At 50.0% G+C, this 17,101-nt stretch overlaps 1 protein-coding gene across 10 annotated transcripts in view; it reads right to left on the bottom strand.

Annotated features, from left to right (window-relative positions):
• Positions 1–17,101, bottom strand: part of LOC149970091 (centrosomal protein of 192 kDa-like) — an 88,896-nt gene that overhangs the window by 35,909 nt on the left and 35,886 nt on the right. For 9 of the 10 annotated variants that reach the window (XM_090228604.1, XM_090228598.1, XM_090228602.1 and 6 more), the window contains exons 17-28: positions 15,853–16,164; positions 14,561–15,709; positions 13,833–13,959; positions 13,535–13,709; positions 7,111–8,020; positions 6,788–6,936; positions 6,251–6,481; positions 5,051–5,176; positions 3,262–3,402; positions 3,099–3,162; positions 2,371–2,510; positions 2,098–2,190 (exon numbers count right to left, since the gene is read on the bottom strand). In XM_090228604.1, the coding sequence (XP_090084730.1) occupies positions 2,098–2,190; positions 2,371–2,510; positions 3,099–3,162; positions 3,262–3,402; positions 5,051–5,176; positions 6,251–6,481; positions 6,788–6,936; positions 7,111–8,020; positions 13,535–13,709; positions 13,833–13,959; positions 14,561–15,709; positions 15,853–16,164 (3,617 nt within the window). The other variant, XM_090228606.1, reaches the window with a different exon arrangement.

Genomic DNA, 17,101 nt, shown 5'->3' on the forward strand with positions numbered 1-17,101 from the left:
AGGTCATACCAACAGTCAGCACCACACAGGAGGTCATACCAACAGTCAGCACCACACAGGAGGTCAAGTCAACAGTCAGCACCACACAGGAGGTCATACCAACAGTCAGCACCACACAGGAGGTCATACCAACAGTCAGCACCACACAGGAGGTCATACCAACAGTCAGCACCACACAGGAGGTCATACCAACAGTCAGCACCCCACAGGAGGTCATACCAACAGTCAGCACCACCCAGGAGGTCATACCAACAGTCAGCACCACCCAGGAGGTCATATCAACCAACAGTCAGCACCACACAGGAGGTCATACCAACAGTCAGCACCACACAGGAGGTCATACCAACAGTCAGCACCACACAGGAGGTCATACCAACAGTCAGCACCACCCAGGAGGTCATACCAACCAACAGTCAGCACCCCACAGGAGGTCATACCAACAGTCAGCACCACCCAGGAGGTCATATCAACCAACAGTCAGCACCCCACAGGAGGTCATACCAACAGTCAGCACCACCCAGGAGGTCAAGTCAACAGTCAGCACCACCCAGGAGGTCATATCAACCAACAGTCAGCACCCCACAGGAGGTCATACCAACAGTCAGCACCACCCAGGAGGTCATATCAACCAACAGTCAGCACCACCCAGGAGGTCATATCAACCAACAGTCAGCACCACCCAGGAGGTCATATCAACCAACAGTCAGCACCACCCAGGAGGTCATATCAACAGTCAGCCAAACCACAACACATCCCCCAGGCTTATCCAAACCACAACACATCCCCCAGTCTTATCCAAACCACAACACATCCCCCAGTCTTATCCAAACCACATCCCCCAGGCTTATCCAAACCACAACACATCCCCCATGCTTATCCAAACCACAACACATCCCCCAGGCTTATCCAAACCACACCACATCCCCCAGGCTTATCCAAACCACAACACATCCCCCAGTCTTATCCAAACCACAACACATCCCCCAGGCTTATCCAAACCACAACACATCCCCCAGGCTTATCCAAACCACAACACATCCCCCAGGCTTATCCAAACCACATCCCCCAGGCTTATCCAAACCACATCCCCCAGGCTTATCCAAACCACATCCCCCAGGCTTATCCAAACCACATCCCCCAGGCTTATCCAAACCACAACACATCCCCCAGGCTTATCCAAACCACAACACATCCCCCAGGCTTATCCAAACCACAACACATCCCCCAGGCTTATCCAAACCACAACACATCCCCCAGGCTTATCCAAACCACAACATCCCCCAGGCTTATCCAAACCACAACACATCCCCCAGGCTTATCCAAACCACAACACATCCCCCAGTCTTATCCAAACCACAACACATCCCCCAGTCTTATCCAAACCACAACACATCCCCCAGTCTTATCCAAACCACAACACATCCCCCAGTCTTATCCAAACCACAACACATCCCCCAGTCTTATCCAAACCACAACACATCCCCCAGTCTTATCCAAACCACAACACATCCCCCAGTCTTATCCAAACCACAACACATCCTCCAGGCTTATCCAAACCACATCCCCCAGGCTTATCCAAACCACATCCCCCAGGCTTATCCAAACCACATCCTCCAGGCTTATCCAAACCACATACCCCAGGCTTATCCAAACCACATACCCCAGGCTTATCCAAACCACATACCCCAGGCTTATCCAAACCACATCCCCCAGGCTTATCCAAACCACATCCCCCAGGCTTATCCAAACCACATCCCCCAGGCTTATCCAAACCACATCCCCCAGGCTTATCCAAACCACATCCCCCAGGCTTATCCAAACCACATCCCCCAGGCTTATCCAAACCACATCCCCCAGGCTTATCCAAACCACATACCCCAGGCTTATCCAAACCACATCCCCCAGGCTTATCCAAACCACATCCCCCAGGCTTATCCAAACCACATCCCCCAGGCTTATCCAAACCACATCCCCCAGGCTTATCCAAACCACATCCCCCAGGCTTATCCAAACCACATCCCCCAGGCTTATCCAAACCACATCCCCCAGGCTTATCCAAACCACAGATCAAACAGGGAAGTAAAAGGGACAGAATACCTTGAGTTTCAGCTGAACATCAATGTTCCCTGCGTTCTTCAGAGGCAGAGTTTGCGTGCTGGACTCACCCAACGCTGCTGAGAGGTTAACATTCTGCCCACCCCCAAAAATGATATGAGGAAAGAATTACAGAAATATCAACATCACACAAAAGGTCAACCCTAACTCTAATACGGAATGTGTTATTAAGGCAATACAACACACTGGTTTCCCAGTTAAACCCTGAATATAAAGACTAGTCTCATGTCAGCAGTGCTGCGGGTCAGTTCCTACCTGCAGGTCTTTAGGGGCGTGTACTCTGGCTGTTCCAGACCTGGCTCTGAGAGGGACGCTCCTGATCACATGACTGGGGCCTGGACAGTCCACCTCGATGTCCACCCGCGCACTGTACTCATCCGCTGGACCTAGATCACCTGTATGACATCACTGTACTCATCCACTGGACCTAGATCACCTGTATGACATCACTGTACTCATCCGCTGGACCTAGACCACCTGTATGACATCACTGTACTCATCCACTGGACCTAGATCACCTGTATGACATCACTGTACTCATCAGCTGGACCTAAATCACCTGTATGACATCACTGTACAGATCAGCTGGACCCAGACCACCTGTATGACATCACTGTACTCATCCGCTGGACCTAGACCACCTGTATGACATCACTGTACTCATCCGCTGGACCTAGACCACCTGTATGACATCACTGTACTCATCCACTGGACCTAGACCACCTGTATGACATCACTGTACTCATCCGCTGGACCTAGACCACCTGTATGACATCACTGTACTCATCCACTGGACCTAGATCACCTGTATGACATCACTGTACTCATCAGCTGGACCTAAATCACCTGTATGACATCACTGTACAGATCAGCTGGACCTAGACCACCTGTATGACATTAGACATGACAAACATCAGCTGTGATTGGTGGCTGATTGGCATCTTCGTGTATTAATATTCACGGAGCCAGGACAGGGGTCATACCTGAACAGGACTGGTACTTCTGTGGAGCGTGGAAGTGGACCCAAACCATGAAGCTCTCTGGATTCTGAAATACAACACAAAACAACATTCCAAAACATCCCTCAAACTACTCAGCTATTGAAGTCACAAGTCACTGAGACTAGGTCACTCCAGGGTTACTCACCTCTCCGTAGCTGGCGTGCATCACGTGGTTCATGACGGACGGAGCGGCCAGTGATGTCAGAGTTCCCGCCTGCAGCAAGCCCTCAGCTGTCATGGCAACGGGACTCTTGGAGAAGGTGAAGCAGCGCCAGGCCGTGGCGTTCTAGAAATATGACATCACAAAAGACAATATCTATCAAAGAGGGCGTGTACAGCCAAATATTTAAAAATATCTAAGTGTTTTTGAGTAACAGAAAGATGACATTAGGCCTGGAATTTCCGGATTTTAAGTGGTGATCGACAGCCTGGCATACTGAGCCTCAGGCGACAGCCTGGCATACTGAGCCTGGCATACTGAGCCTCAGGCGACAGCCTGGCATATTGAGCTTCCAGTCTCATGTCCTGACCGATGCTCCCAGGAGGGAGGCGCCAGACAATGTAGCAGGCTAGATGACAGTAATGCTTGACCAATAGGATCATTATTAATATCTAAAGGCTTGAATTTGTCATACTGGAGGCACTGGTCCTTTTGCCAGGAGAGAAAGGCCGGTGCCTGTCGTCCTCCTTCTGCCAGGAGTTGGCTGATGAACAGTTGATGTGTGCCTCGGGATTCCATAAGGACGGGCGCCGTTGCATCCCCGATGAGTCCGTCTTCACTTGTAGCCTACTTCGACGAGTCCGTCTTCACTTGTAGCCTACTGCGATGAGTCCGTCTTCACTTGTAGCCTATGGCGATGCTGAGATGACTGTCAGAAGGACCTGATCAGGACCTCCTGAGTGGCCAAGTGGTCTAAGGTCTAAGGCACACATTGCAGTGCTAGCTGTGCCACTAGAGATTCTGGGTTAAAGTCCAGGCCCTGTCGCAGCCGGCTGGGGCGGCACACACTCGGCACAGCGTCGTCCGGGTTAGGGGATGGGTTTGGCCGGCAGGGATGTCTTTGTCCCATCGCGCACTAGCGACTCCTGTGGCGGGACGGGCGCAGTGCAGGACCTGATCACATGACGAACATTGACTAATAAGAATTGAGATAACTGACAGAGCCATGTGAGTGAGGTGCTTTGAAGCACGGCGATTGGCAGCGGGGAGAAGGGAATTATAATTATTATACTAACCCAAAGGGCACAACGGACACTTTGGCTGCAAGGAATGTACATTTTAGGTAGCATTACGGCCGGCCACACAAGGGGACATCGAGGGCCATGGCTGTTGAAATTGAGGGCAGCAGGACAAAGTTCTGCACAACCCAGACAGAAGAGTACTGACCCACAAAACATTAGTTATTGTCCCGAAGCTGTACTGCATTCCATTGTACTGCATAGCATCGTACTGCACTGCACTGCATCGTACTGCACTGCACTGCACTGCATCGCACTGCACTGCACTGCATCGTACTGCACTGCATCGTACTGCACTGCATCGTACAGCACTGCATTGCACTGCATCGTACTGCACAGCATCGCACTGCACAGCATCGTACTGCACCGCACTGCACAGCATCGCACTGCACAGCATCGTACTGCACCGCACCGCACAGCATCGTACTGCACCGCACCGCACAGCACCGTACTGCACCGCACCGCACAGCACCGTACTGCACCGCACTGCACAGCACCGTACTGCACCGCACTGCACAGCACAGCATCGTACTGCACAGCACAGCATCGTACTGTACCGCACAGCAACGTACTGCACTGTATTGCATGGTAATGTAGCGCATAGCATTGTACTGTATTGTGTTGTAATGTAATGTACTGTAATGTACTGCATAGCATTGTATGGTAATGTGGTGCATTGTATTGTATTGTCTTACAGCACTGATAACCAGTCTAATAGGTACGGTGGCCTGAGTCCTGTTCAGCAGCTTCAGAGGGAGAGCTTTGGCACTGCCACCTGCCAGGTCTCCGAAGTCCAGACTGCCACACTTCCCTACATCCACCTGGAGAGGAGAAACCACCCAGAACACAGTGCGTTACAGTGGAGAAACCACCCAGAACACAGTGTGTTAGTGGAGAAACCACCCAGAGCACAGTGTTACAGTGGAGAAACCACCCAGAACACAGTGTGTTACAGTGGAGAAACCACCCAGAACACAGTGCGTTACAGTGGAGAAACCACCCAGAACACAGTGTGTTAGTGGAGAAACCACCCAGAGCACAGTGTGTTACAGTGGAGAAACCACCCAGAGCACAGTGTGTTACAGTGGAGAAACCACCCAGAACACAGTGTGTTACAGTGGAGAAACCACCCAGAACACAGTGTGTTACAGTGGAGAAACCACCCAGAACACAGTGTGTTACAGTGGAGAAACCACCCAGAACACAGTGTGTTAGTGGAGAAACCACCCAGAACACAGTGTGTTACAGTGGAGAAACCACCCAGAACACAGTGTGTTACAGTGGAGAAACCACCCAGAACACAGTGTGTTACAGTGGAGAAACCACCCAGAACACAGTGTGTTACAGTGGAGAAACCACCCAGAACACAGTGTGTTACAGTGGAGAAACCACCCAGAACACAGTGTGTTACAGTGGAGAAACCACCCAGAACACAGTGTGTTACAGTGGAGAAACCACCCAGAACACAGTGTGTTACAGTGGAGAAACCACCCAGAACACAGTGTGTTACAGTGGAGAAACCACCCAGAACACAGTGTGTTACAGTGGAGAAACCACCCAGAACACACTGTGTTACAGTGGAGAAACCACCCAGAACACACTGTGTTACAGTGGAGAAACAACCCAGAACAGTATGTGTGTTATCTGTTATAGTGGAGAAACAACATAACTGATATGAACCAACTAGAACAGAGACCTTGAGGTTTTACACAACTGTTATTTCAAAACACTGAAATATAAGAAGTAAAACAAACCAAACAGGAAGTATGCCCACGTAGTAGGTGCCCTTCCTGTCCTGACATGGACTCAAAGCTAACTAACGATCGACAATAGTTGATCTTGGGACTCCTCACTTGGGATTCAAGCCAACAACTGATCAGCCACACCCCCCTTACCTCCAGAGCAGGGTTCTCTGCCATGGCGACGAGGACCACCCTCTTGGCGAACACCTCGGCGCGGGCGACAGCCTGGGCCTCAGCGGAGGCAGGCCAGGAGGAGACACTGAGGACAGCTTGGTACACCCCGGCCTGAGGTGGGATGAACAACACCTTCTGCTCCTCCGTGCTCTTAGGGCCAATGATGGTCTTGTTCTTCACTATCAGCCACTGGTACGGGAATGATTCAACCTGGGTGGGACAGGAAATGGTCATTACGGTTCGACAGCAGTTCCTAGTTCTTCACTATCAGCCACTGGTACGGGAATGAATCAACCTGGGTGGGACAGGAAATGGTCATTATGGTTTGACAGCAGTTCCTAGTTCTTCAGAGTGGTTACATTTCCGGGAGTATTTATTGGCTCTCAATTTGCTTAAAATATTCTCTAGCATATTTTTTTTTTTTTACATTTACACATTTGCTGACACTATTTCAGACCATACAATTCTCTCTAAATCATTGTCCTCTTTACAAATTTATTAGAAACAAAATGACACCTTCTCTCCGTTGATGGCCAGACTGGTGACGGTGATGGAGACCTGCTGCCAGCGCTCGGAGGGATTGAAGATGCCCAGTGAGGTCTGAGAGGAGATGCCCACACAGCAGGCATGGGGGAACCTCAGCTCCTCAGGGATCACGACCTGGGCTGGAGGATTGGAGAGGGAGAGAGGGGTCCAGGGTTATCTGAAAGCTTACAAAATGACATTTATTTAAAAATCACTCAAGAGTGAGATGAACCGTTTTGAACTCTTCCTAGTGCAACACACCCTCTTATCTCGAGTGATTCAAGAGAACATTCCAGAACTGATTTAAGACTTACCTGTGGGTTCAGGAAGGCTGCCGTCAGACCACGAGGCTACACAGTGCTGGTTGTAGGGGTTCCCCTCCATCAGTCCTGGGTCCAAGGGTTTGAGGTGGGGCTTAGAGCAGTGGTACAGACCCCCGGGACCTCCTGGTCCACCTGGCCCAGAGACACCCAGACCCCCAGAGCTGTGGAGGTGTCTGACTGAGGGGTCAACGTTGGGTCCTAACCGTGAGGACATAGCATGACCATACAGGCCGTTCCCTGCTGCTGCCATGTGGTGGTAGGGAGCAGGCAGAGGGAGACCAGGGTGAAGAGCTCCATCTGAGCCCAGGTTCTGCTGTGCCAGCTGGGAACTGAAGAGGGAGCGCCCCGTCAGGAGGCTAGGGACCCCTGGAGGCAGGTCCACCATGGAGCCCTGGGGCTTGAAGCTGGAGATGGGCATGTAGCACAGGTCCTCGGAGGAAGGCAAGCCGAAGACTGTCCTGGACCCAGGATAGACCTCACTCCCCTGGGCTGAGACTCCAGACCACTGCTGGTTCCCCTGGCCCCCCATACTGCTGGGCTGCTGGATGTTCAGGTTGCTGGAGTAGCCAGAATCCAACTTGGTGAGAAGGTGTGAGTTGGGTTCGGAGTGGCGTTTCTGCTGGTTGTAGTCTCTATTGTTCCCACAGTGATAGTTACACTCACTCTGGCTGCGTGTGAAGCCCAGACCTGAACCACTCCGCAGGTCTACCGAGCCACTACGAGGACCGTTTGAGTGGTGAAGAGACTCTGGGCTCTTGGACTGTCTAGGAGGACAGAGGACGTCTGTAGAGCGGTGAGGAGGTAGCTCCTGACCTGTAGGACTCTGGGTATCAGCCCCTTCTACTGGCGGGGTGGGACTGGCCCTGATGATAGTGGTGCTCAGAGACATGGTGCCATGACTCTGGGGAAGGGAGAGAGATATCACGCAGTCAGTTGGTTATTCCTTCATGTGGTAACTCCACGACATGACATAGCTGAGTATTTCCAGGCAGATGACCGTCATTCAACTTAACATTGTGCAACAACAAGCAAGACAAGCACCCAAAACTCAAGGTTACTTCACCTCGGTTCTCTGATGAGAGATTCAGCGCCGTCAGAAAATATTCACATCCCTTTGACTTTTTCCACAAAATACTTTGGAAAATGACAAAGCGGAAGAAAAATGTGAACATTTGTAAAACATTTCTGTAAAAATGAATCACTAATATAATGTTGCCTAGACAAGTCTTCAACCCCCTGAGTCAATACATGTTGACAGTGATTACTGCTGTGAGTCTTTCTGGGTAAATCTAAGAGCGTTCCACACCTGGATTGTGCAACATTGGCCCATTCTTCTTCATGTTCTGTCAAATGGGTTGCTGATCATTGCCAGACAACCATTTTCAGGTCTTGCCATAGATTTTTAAGCAGAATTAGGTCAAAAGTGTAAACTTGGCCACTCAGAAACATTCACTGGTCTTCTTGGTAAGCAATTCCAGGGTAGATTTGGCCTTGTGTTTTAGGTTATTGTCCTGCTGAAAGGTGAATCCAAGTGTCTGGTGGAAAGCAGACTGAACCAGGGTTTCCTCTAGGATTTTGCCTGTGATTAGCTCCATTCTGTTTCTTTTTATCCTAAAAAAAAACTCCTCAACGATGACAAGCATACTCATAACATGATGCAGTCACCACAATGCTTGAAAATATGAAGAGTGGTACTCAGTGTTGTGTTGTGTTGTATTGGATTTGAACCAAACAGGACAAAAAGTGAATTGCTTTGCCACATTTGTTTTGCAGTTTAACTTTAGTGCCTTGTTGCAAACAGGATGCATGTTTTGGAATGTTTGTATTCTATACAGACCTTTTCACTATGTGAATTAGATTAGTATTGTGGACTAACTACAACGTTGATCCATCCTCAGTTCTCCTATCACAGCAATTAAAACTAACTGTTTTGAAGTCACCATTGAAATCACTGAGGGGTTTCCTTCCTCTCCGGCAACTGAGTTAGGAAGGACGCCTGTATCATTTTAGTGACTGGGTGTATTGATACATCATCCAAAGTGTAATTAATAACTTCACCATGCTCAAAGGGATATTCAATGTCTGCTTTTTTTATTTTGACCCATCTACCACCAGGTGCCCTTCTTTACGAGGCATTGAAAAACCTCACTGGTCTTTGTGGTTGAATCTGTGTTTGAAATGCACTGCTTGACTGCTTGACTGACCGCTTCGCTTCCACTGGATGTCAACAGTCTTTAGAAATTGGTTGAGGTTTTTCCTTTGTGTAATGAAGAAGTAGCCCTGTTCAGAACGAGGGTCACTTGTAGTGTACTGTTAGAGGCGCGTGACCAGAACGCTAGCTACAGTTTGTTTTCCTCCTGTATTGAACACAGATTATCCCGCCTTCAATTTTATCGATTATATATGTAAAAAAAAATACCTAAAGTTGTATTACAAAAGTAGTTGTTGAAATGTTTTGGCAAAGTTTAAAGGTAAATTAAGATATTTTGAAGTCACGTTGAGCAAGTTGGAACCGGTGTTTTTCTGCATCAAACGCACCAAATAAATGGACATTTAGGATATATATATATATATATAAAACTGTTATAATATATATATATATATATATATATATAGAGGGAATTAAATCAAACAAAAGGACAAAAGGACCATTTGTGATGTGAAATATGCTTTTCTCTCTGTTTACGGAGGTGCTATCCTCAGATAATAGCATCGTTTGCTTTCGCCGAAAAGCCTTTTTGAAATCTGACATGTTGGCTGGATTCACAAGTGTATCTTTAATTTGCCATCTAGCATGTGTGATTTCATGAATGTTTGATTTTTATATTATATTCCCTGGCTTTAGGCCAGGCGGGACGCTAGCGTCACACATATCCCAGAGAGGTTAACAGTGGAGGAAGCATAGAGCCACGGACAACAGAGCATGGGTAAGATTTCTGTTTTTGAGAAGTGGTGTGACCCAAAAACACACCACTTGTCATACAGTGAGCGTGTAGAAGGGGCCCAGGCACTCTGGATAGTCTCAATGGCGACAAGTGGCAGGCCAGTCGCATTAAGATTCAACCTCTCACGGGCCACACCCAGGGTTTCTGGGTGAGGGTGAAGAATCTCCCCGTTCACTTGGCTCAGAAGATCCTTGTGCGTGTAGATCCTTATCAGTGTAGAGAATGAGGGATGAGTCCTGCTCCCTCACTGAGGCTAGAGAGGAGAGTATCAGTGTAGAGAATGAGGGATGAGTCCTGCTCCCTCACTGAGGCTAGAGAGGAGAGTATCAGTGTAGAGAATGAGGGATGAGTCCTGTTCCTTCACTGTGGATAGAGGAGAGTACCAGTGTAGAGGATGAGTCCTGTTCCCTCACTGTGGATAGAGGAGAGTATCAGGGTAAAGGTGAGGGATGAGTCCTGTTCCCTCACTGAGGCTAGAGAGGAGAGTATCAGGGTAGAGGATGAGGGATGAGTCCTGTTCCCTCACTGAGGCTAGAGAGGAGAGTATCAGGGTAGAGGATGAGTCCTGTTCCCTCAAAGAGGCTAGAGAGGAGAGTATCAGGGTAGAGGATGAGGGATGAGTCCTGTTCCCTCACTGAGGCTAGAGAGGAGAGTATCAGGGTAGAGGATGAGTCCTGTTCCCTCACTGAGGCTAGAGAGGAGAGTATCAGGGTAGAGGATGAGGGATGAGTCCTGTTCCCTCACTGAGGCTAGAGAGGAGAGTATCAGGGTAGAGGATGAGTCCTGTTCCCTCACTGAGGCTAGAGAGGAGAGTATCGGGGTAGAGGATGAGTCCTGTTCCCTCACTGAGGCTAGAGAGGAGAGTATCAGGGTAGAGGATGAGTCCTGTTCCCTCACTGTGGCTAGAGAGGAGAGTATCAGGGTAGAGGATGAGTGCTGTACCCTCACTGTCTAGAGAGGAGAGTATCCGTGTCGAGGATGAGGGATGACTCCTGTTCCCTCACTGTGGATAGAGGAGAGTATCAGGGTAGAGGATGAGGGATGAGTCCTGTTCCCTCACTGTGGCTAGAGAGGAGAGTATCAGGGTAGAGGATGAGTCCTGTTCCCTCACTGAGGCTAGAGAGGAGAGTATCAGGGTAGAGGATGAGGGATGAGTCCTGTTCCCTCACTGTGGCTAGAGAGGAGAGTATCAGGGTAGATGAGTCCTGTTCCCTCACTGAGGCTAGAGAGGAGAGTATCAGGGTAGAGGATGAGTCCTGTACCCTCACTTTCTAGAGAGGAGAGTATCCGTGTCGAGGATGAGGGATGAGTCCTGTTCCCTCACTGTGGCTAGAGAGGAGAGTATCAGGGTAGAGGATGAGTCCTGTTCCCTCACATGTGACATGTTGTATTTTCACTGAGTCCTCCAAGACACTGGTCTGTTAGTGGAGCCAGAGCGCCGTCTGGGATCCAAGACACTTGGATGCAACAGATACTTGTTGTTATGGGCAGTGTTAACACACGGTGGTTTGGGGACAGTGCTTGGTGGCGGCTGCAAATGTGTCCTCCTGCCCCGACTACTTGAACGAGAGTCGGGGGATGAGCTGTGGTACGGAGGGCACTTCGGGGTTGAGTGAACTCCCATTTTACCTGCGCATGGAAATGAGTCGCTGCACGCCAGGCAGGGTTTTAGGAGCACAGAGGTGCCTCTCGATGTTCCCTTTGCAGGGATAACAGTCTCTGTGGTTGGAGTGGCTAGCGTTGCAGCGTGGACTTGCCTAGGCAAGTCAGTTAAGAACAATGACGGTCTAGGAACAGTGGGTTAACTGGTCTAGGAACAGTGGGTTAACTGGTCTAGGAACAGTGGGTTAACTGGTCTAGGAACAGTGGGGTTAACTGGTCTAGGAACAGTGGGGTTAACTGGTCTAGGAACAGTGGGGTTAACTGGTCTAGGAACAGTGGGTTAACTGGTCTAGGAACAGTGGGTTAACTGGTCTAGGAACAGTGGGTTAACTGGTCTAGGAACAGTGGGTTAACTGGTCTAGGAACAGTGGGTTAACTGGTCTAGGAACAGTGGGTTAACTGGTCTAGGAACAGTGGGGTTAACTGGTCTAGGAACAGTGGGTTAACTGGTCTAGGAACAGTGGGTTAACTGGTCTAGGAACAGTGGGTTAACTGGTCTAGGAACAGTGGGTTAACTGGTCTAGGAACAGTGGGTTAACTGGTCTAGGAACAGTGGGTTAACTGGTCTAGGAACAGTGGGTTAACTGGTCTAGGAACAGTGGGGTTAACTGGTCTAGGAACAGTGGGGTTAACTGGTCTAGGAACAGTGGGGTTAACTGGTCTAGGAACAGTGGGTTAACTGGTCTAGGAACAGTGGGTTAACTGGTCTAGGAACAGTGGGTTAACTGGTCTAGGAACAGTGGGTTAACTGGTCTAGGAACAGTGGGTTAACTGGTCTAGGAACAGTGAGTTAACTGGTCTAGGAACAGTGGGTTAACTGGTCTAGGAACAGTGGGTTAACTGCCTGTTCAGGGGCAGAACGACAGATTTGTCAGCTTGGGGATTTGAAATTGCAACCTTCCGGATACTAGTCCAACGCTCTAACCACTAGGCTACCCTGCCACCCTACATTACTATCCCAGTTGTAGCCATAAGCTAGCTAGCGTTAGTCTAGTTGGCTAGCACAAAGCTATTCAGAGAAAGAAAACACATTTTCCTTTCGCTAAGTACCGAACACTATGGACTCCATTGACCTCATGGTTTTAACTGAACTGTTAAGCAGGAAGACAGGAATTAAAGTCATACTGAGGTGAGCTTCAGGAGCCGTCCTGATCACTGATCAAGGACACTTCCTGATCACTTCCGGCCCTCGGTCAGACGACGTGTGATTGATCTCTTGGTCATTTGTAAACTGCCAGATGGAATCTCACTGAGACATGGAAAGGAGTATTTGAAAGAGAAGCCCGTACGAGGTCCAGTCCCTGCCTACTATACCTTGTGTCAGTCCCTGCCTACTATACCTTGTGTCAGTCCCTGCCTACTATACCTTGTGTCAGTCCCTGCCTACTATACCTTGTGTCAGTCCCTGCCTACTATACCTTGTGTCAGTCCCTGCCTACTATACCTTGTGTCAGTCCCTGCCTACTATACCTTGTGTCAGTCCCTGCCTACTATACCTTGTGTCAGTCCCTGCCTACTATACCTTGTGTCAGTCCCTGCCTACTATACCTTGTGTCAGTCCCTGCCTACTATACCTTGTGTCAGTCCCTGCCTACTATACCTTGTGTCAGTCCCTGCCTACTATACCTTGTGTCAGTCCCTGCCTACTATACCTTGTGTCAGTCCCTGCCTACTATACCTTGTGTCAGTCCCTGCCTACTATACCTTGTGTCAGTCCCTGCCTACTATACCTTGTGTCAGTCCCTGCCTACTATACCTTGTGTCAGTCCCTGCCTACTATACCTTGTGTCTGTCCCTGCCTACTATACCTTGTGTCTGTCAGGAGTTGGGACGCCGGTTGTGTTGAGAGCCGTGCTGTCATTCAGAGAGATGTATGTCAGTCTGCTGAGGCTGGGACTGGAACAGCTCCACTCAGACTGGGGAGGAGTGAGATCACTGGGACGTCTCCTGTCCCCTACACTGGGGGATGGGGGCGACACAGTCCTGTCGAGGCACCAGAAACCAGAGAGAAATGGAAGATTTAGGAAGTAGAGTTACACAGTAGAGGGCAACAACCTGACACATCGGATTGATTTAATAATTGATTGATTTGAAGCAGCCGTGTACCCTTCTTGGCTGGGGAAGGAGGTCTGTGAGGGGGAGGAGTGGGTGAGAGGAGAGGTGGAGGGTCTGAAGGTGCACTGGCTCTGCTCTGGTCCTCCGGCATGATGCACAGGAGTACCTGGAGACACATCTACAGAGAACAACGAATTACTATCATCACCTGACCAGGACATTAATACAATCTAACCAGAGAACAACACCTGATCAGGACATTAATACAATCTAACCAGAGAACATCACCTGACCAGGACATTAATACAATCTAACCAGAGAACAACACCTGACCAGGACATTAATACAATCTAACCAGAGAACAACACCTGATCAGGACATTAATACAATCTAACCAGAGAACATCACCTGACCAGGACATTAATACAATCTAACCAGAGAACAACACCTGACCAGGACATTAATACAATCTAACCAGAGAACAACACCTGACCAGGACATTAATACAATCTAACCAGAGAACATCACCTGACCAGGACATTAATACACTCCTTAGCCAATTAACTAAATCCTCCTTTATCATTATCTGCAGAACACAAGACCAGGAAATCACCTCAAATAAACTATAATCAACATTGAAAAACCAGATGTCCCAATCTGGCCGGAAGGACCAGGAAAAGAATGGGATCGAAACTAAGCTAAGCTTAACAAACATGTTAATTCCTCTCTTAAATGAGTTGAAGAGCTGAATAAGGTTGTTGACTGGACCAGAGACTGACCGTACGTCCTGTGTGCAGCAGCAGGCTGGGGGCTGTGACACGAGGAAGTAAAACCAACATGTTTGGCCACAGTGTTGGGAGGAGCTTCTCCAACACTCTTCTCCAGGCCACTGGGTTTCTCCTGCTGTGTTGTACTGCTCCCTGTAGCGTGGGTCTTCACTGTGCTCCTCCTGGTTCTCTGGGAGGGGGATGTGATGTCTCTGAGGGACAGCGGCCCTGACAGACCCTTCCTCAGACCAGGGGAGGTCTTAGGGCCTGGGGCAGGAGATGTGGAGGGGTCCTCTACCTTCTGGGCTGGGGTGTTGTTGGGTGTTGGACGGACTACTCCTAGTTCAGGCCCACCACTCTCTGTGTTGCTCCTGCTCAGTACACCAGCTGGCTGGGGCTCACTGTTATTCCCTACAGCCTTCCTGTTAGCAGCTGGTTTGGCTGGGGAGGTGGTGGTTGAGGAGAACTGACCAGAGCCCACAGACTTCCTCCCTGGTTTACCAGAGGCTGTAGGGATGGAACTGGCCCTGGGACGGGGGATGGAACTCCTCCTCGCCTCCGTCTTGTTAGCTGGGCCTACTCCACTCTGACCAGAACCTGGATGTAGCCCAGCAGAGACTGGACGGGTCATAGCAGCAGGGTAACCTTGTGTCAAACCTGCCTTAGCCTCTACGCCAGAGGAGATATCTCCCTTGGTGCTAGCCTGGTATTCGGTAGCCTGGTGTTGATAACCCGAGCTCTCGTTCTCCACAGTAACAACAAGTGATGCAGCCTGGGACTTCCTGTGGGAGGAGTTGAGGCTGTCGGCCCAGCCGAGGAAGTCAAAAGTGTAGTGGGAGGAGCCTGACTGGTCGCTGTCGCTGCTGGTGGATACCTCGGTCTGCTTCAGGTACTTTTCAATGTCGAAGGCACTCAGGTCCCTGACACACTGGCTCCTCTGTAGAGTCTCCAGCAGGTCCCCGGCACACTGGCTCCTCTGTAGAGCCTCCAGCAGGTCCCCGGCACACTGGCTCCTCTGTAGAGTCTCCAGCAGGTCCCCGGCACACTGGCTCCTCTGTAGAGTCTCCAGTAGGATTCTCTGGTCCAGTTGAACCTGGTTAGGGCTGGGCTGGTCCAGTTGAACCTGGTTAGGGCTGGGTGTTTGCTCTTCCAGGACAGAGGCTGGGAAACAGAATCAAATCTCTTTTACATTATTCATGACCTGGTGAAGTGGTGCATACATCACCTTCCAATAAACACAACAGACACACAGAAGTAAAGAGTAACATGTCAGATGTAGTATGAATATGGGGTACTCGACACACCTTTCTGGTGTTGCCTCTGTACCCTACTCCTCTTTGACAGCTCCATGATCATGGCAGCCAGCTGGGAGGGCTCGGAGGAGATGGAGGCATCTGCGATGGCCGAGGCAATGGTGCTGATAGACAACATGAGGTTAGATTGGTCTGTGCCGGGGCTGGGGCCCAGGCTGCCGGGGGAGGCTGGGGGAAGGGTCTGGCTGGGGGAGAGCAGGGCCTGAGGGAGGGGGGAAGAGGCTGATTCACAAGGCTCTGGCTCGTCATCTCCTGTAGGTGATACCCTGTCTGGATCTGCCTCCACAGTCTTGTCCAAGTCCTCTACAATAACAACACATTGGAAGTATCAGTCACCATGCGTGATACTCTGAATATGACTGATGAGTTTAAAATGAGGAATAAAGATGACAGTGATCAAGTAAGAAAAATTATGCCAAACCAAGTCAGAATGTACTGGCCTGGCCTCACAGTGAGAATCAGGAATAAGTGTCTTACTGCCTGGCCTGGACGGCCTCACAGTGGGAATCAGGAATAAGTGTCTTACTGCCTGGCCTGGCCGGCCTCACAGTGGGAATCAGGAATAAGTGTCTTACTGCCTGGCCGGCCTCACAGTGGGAATCAGGAATAAGTGTCTTACTGCCTGGCCTGGACGGCCTCACAGTGGGAATCAGGAATAAGTGTCTTACTGCCTGGACGGCCTCACAGTGGGAATCAGGAATAAGTGTCTTACCGGCTGGCCTGGCCGGCCTCACAGTGGGAATCAGGAATAAGTGTCTTACTGCCTGGCCTGGCCTCACAGTGGGAATCAGGAATAAGTGTCTTACTGCCTGGCCTGGCCTCACAGTGGGAATCAGGAATAAGTGTCTTACTGCCTGGCCTGGCCTCACAGTGGGAATCAGGAATAAGTGTCTTACTGCCTGGGCGGCCTCACAGTGAGAATCAGGAATAAGTGTCTTACTGCCTGGACGGCCTCACAGTGGGAATCAGGAATAAGTGTCTTACTGCCTGGCCGGCCTCACAGTGGGAATCAGGATTAAGTGTCTTAATGCCTGGCCGGCCTCGCAGTGGGAATGAGGAATAAGTGTCTTACTGCCTGGCCTGGCCGGCCTCACAGCGGGAATCAGGAATAAGTGTCTTACTGCCTGGCCTGGCCGGCCTCACAGTGAGAATCAGGAATAAGTGTCTTACTGCCTGGCCGGCCTCACAGTGAGAATCAGGAATAAGTGTCTTACCGGCTGGCCGGCCTCACAGTGAGAAT

Source organism: Oncorhynchus mykiss, unplaced genomic scaffold (genome assembly GCF_057628025.1).
Source record: "Oncorhynchus mykiss isolate SJ-2025 unplaced genomic scaffold, ASM5762802v1 scaffold93, whole genome shotgun sequence".
NCBI lineage: Eukaryota > Metazoa > Chordata > Actinopteri > Salmoniformes > Salmonidae > Oncorhynchus > Oncorhynchus mykiss.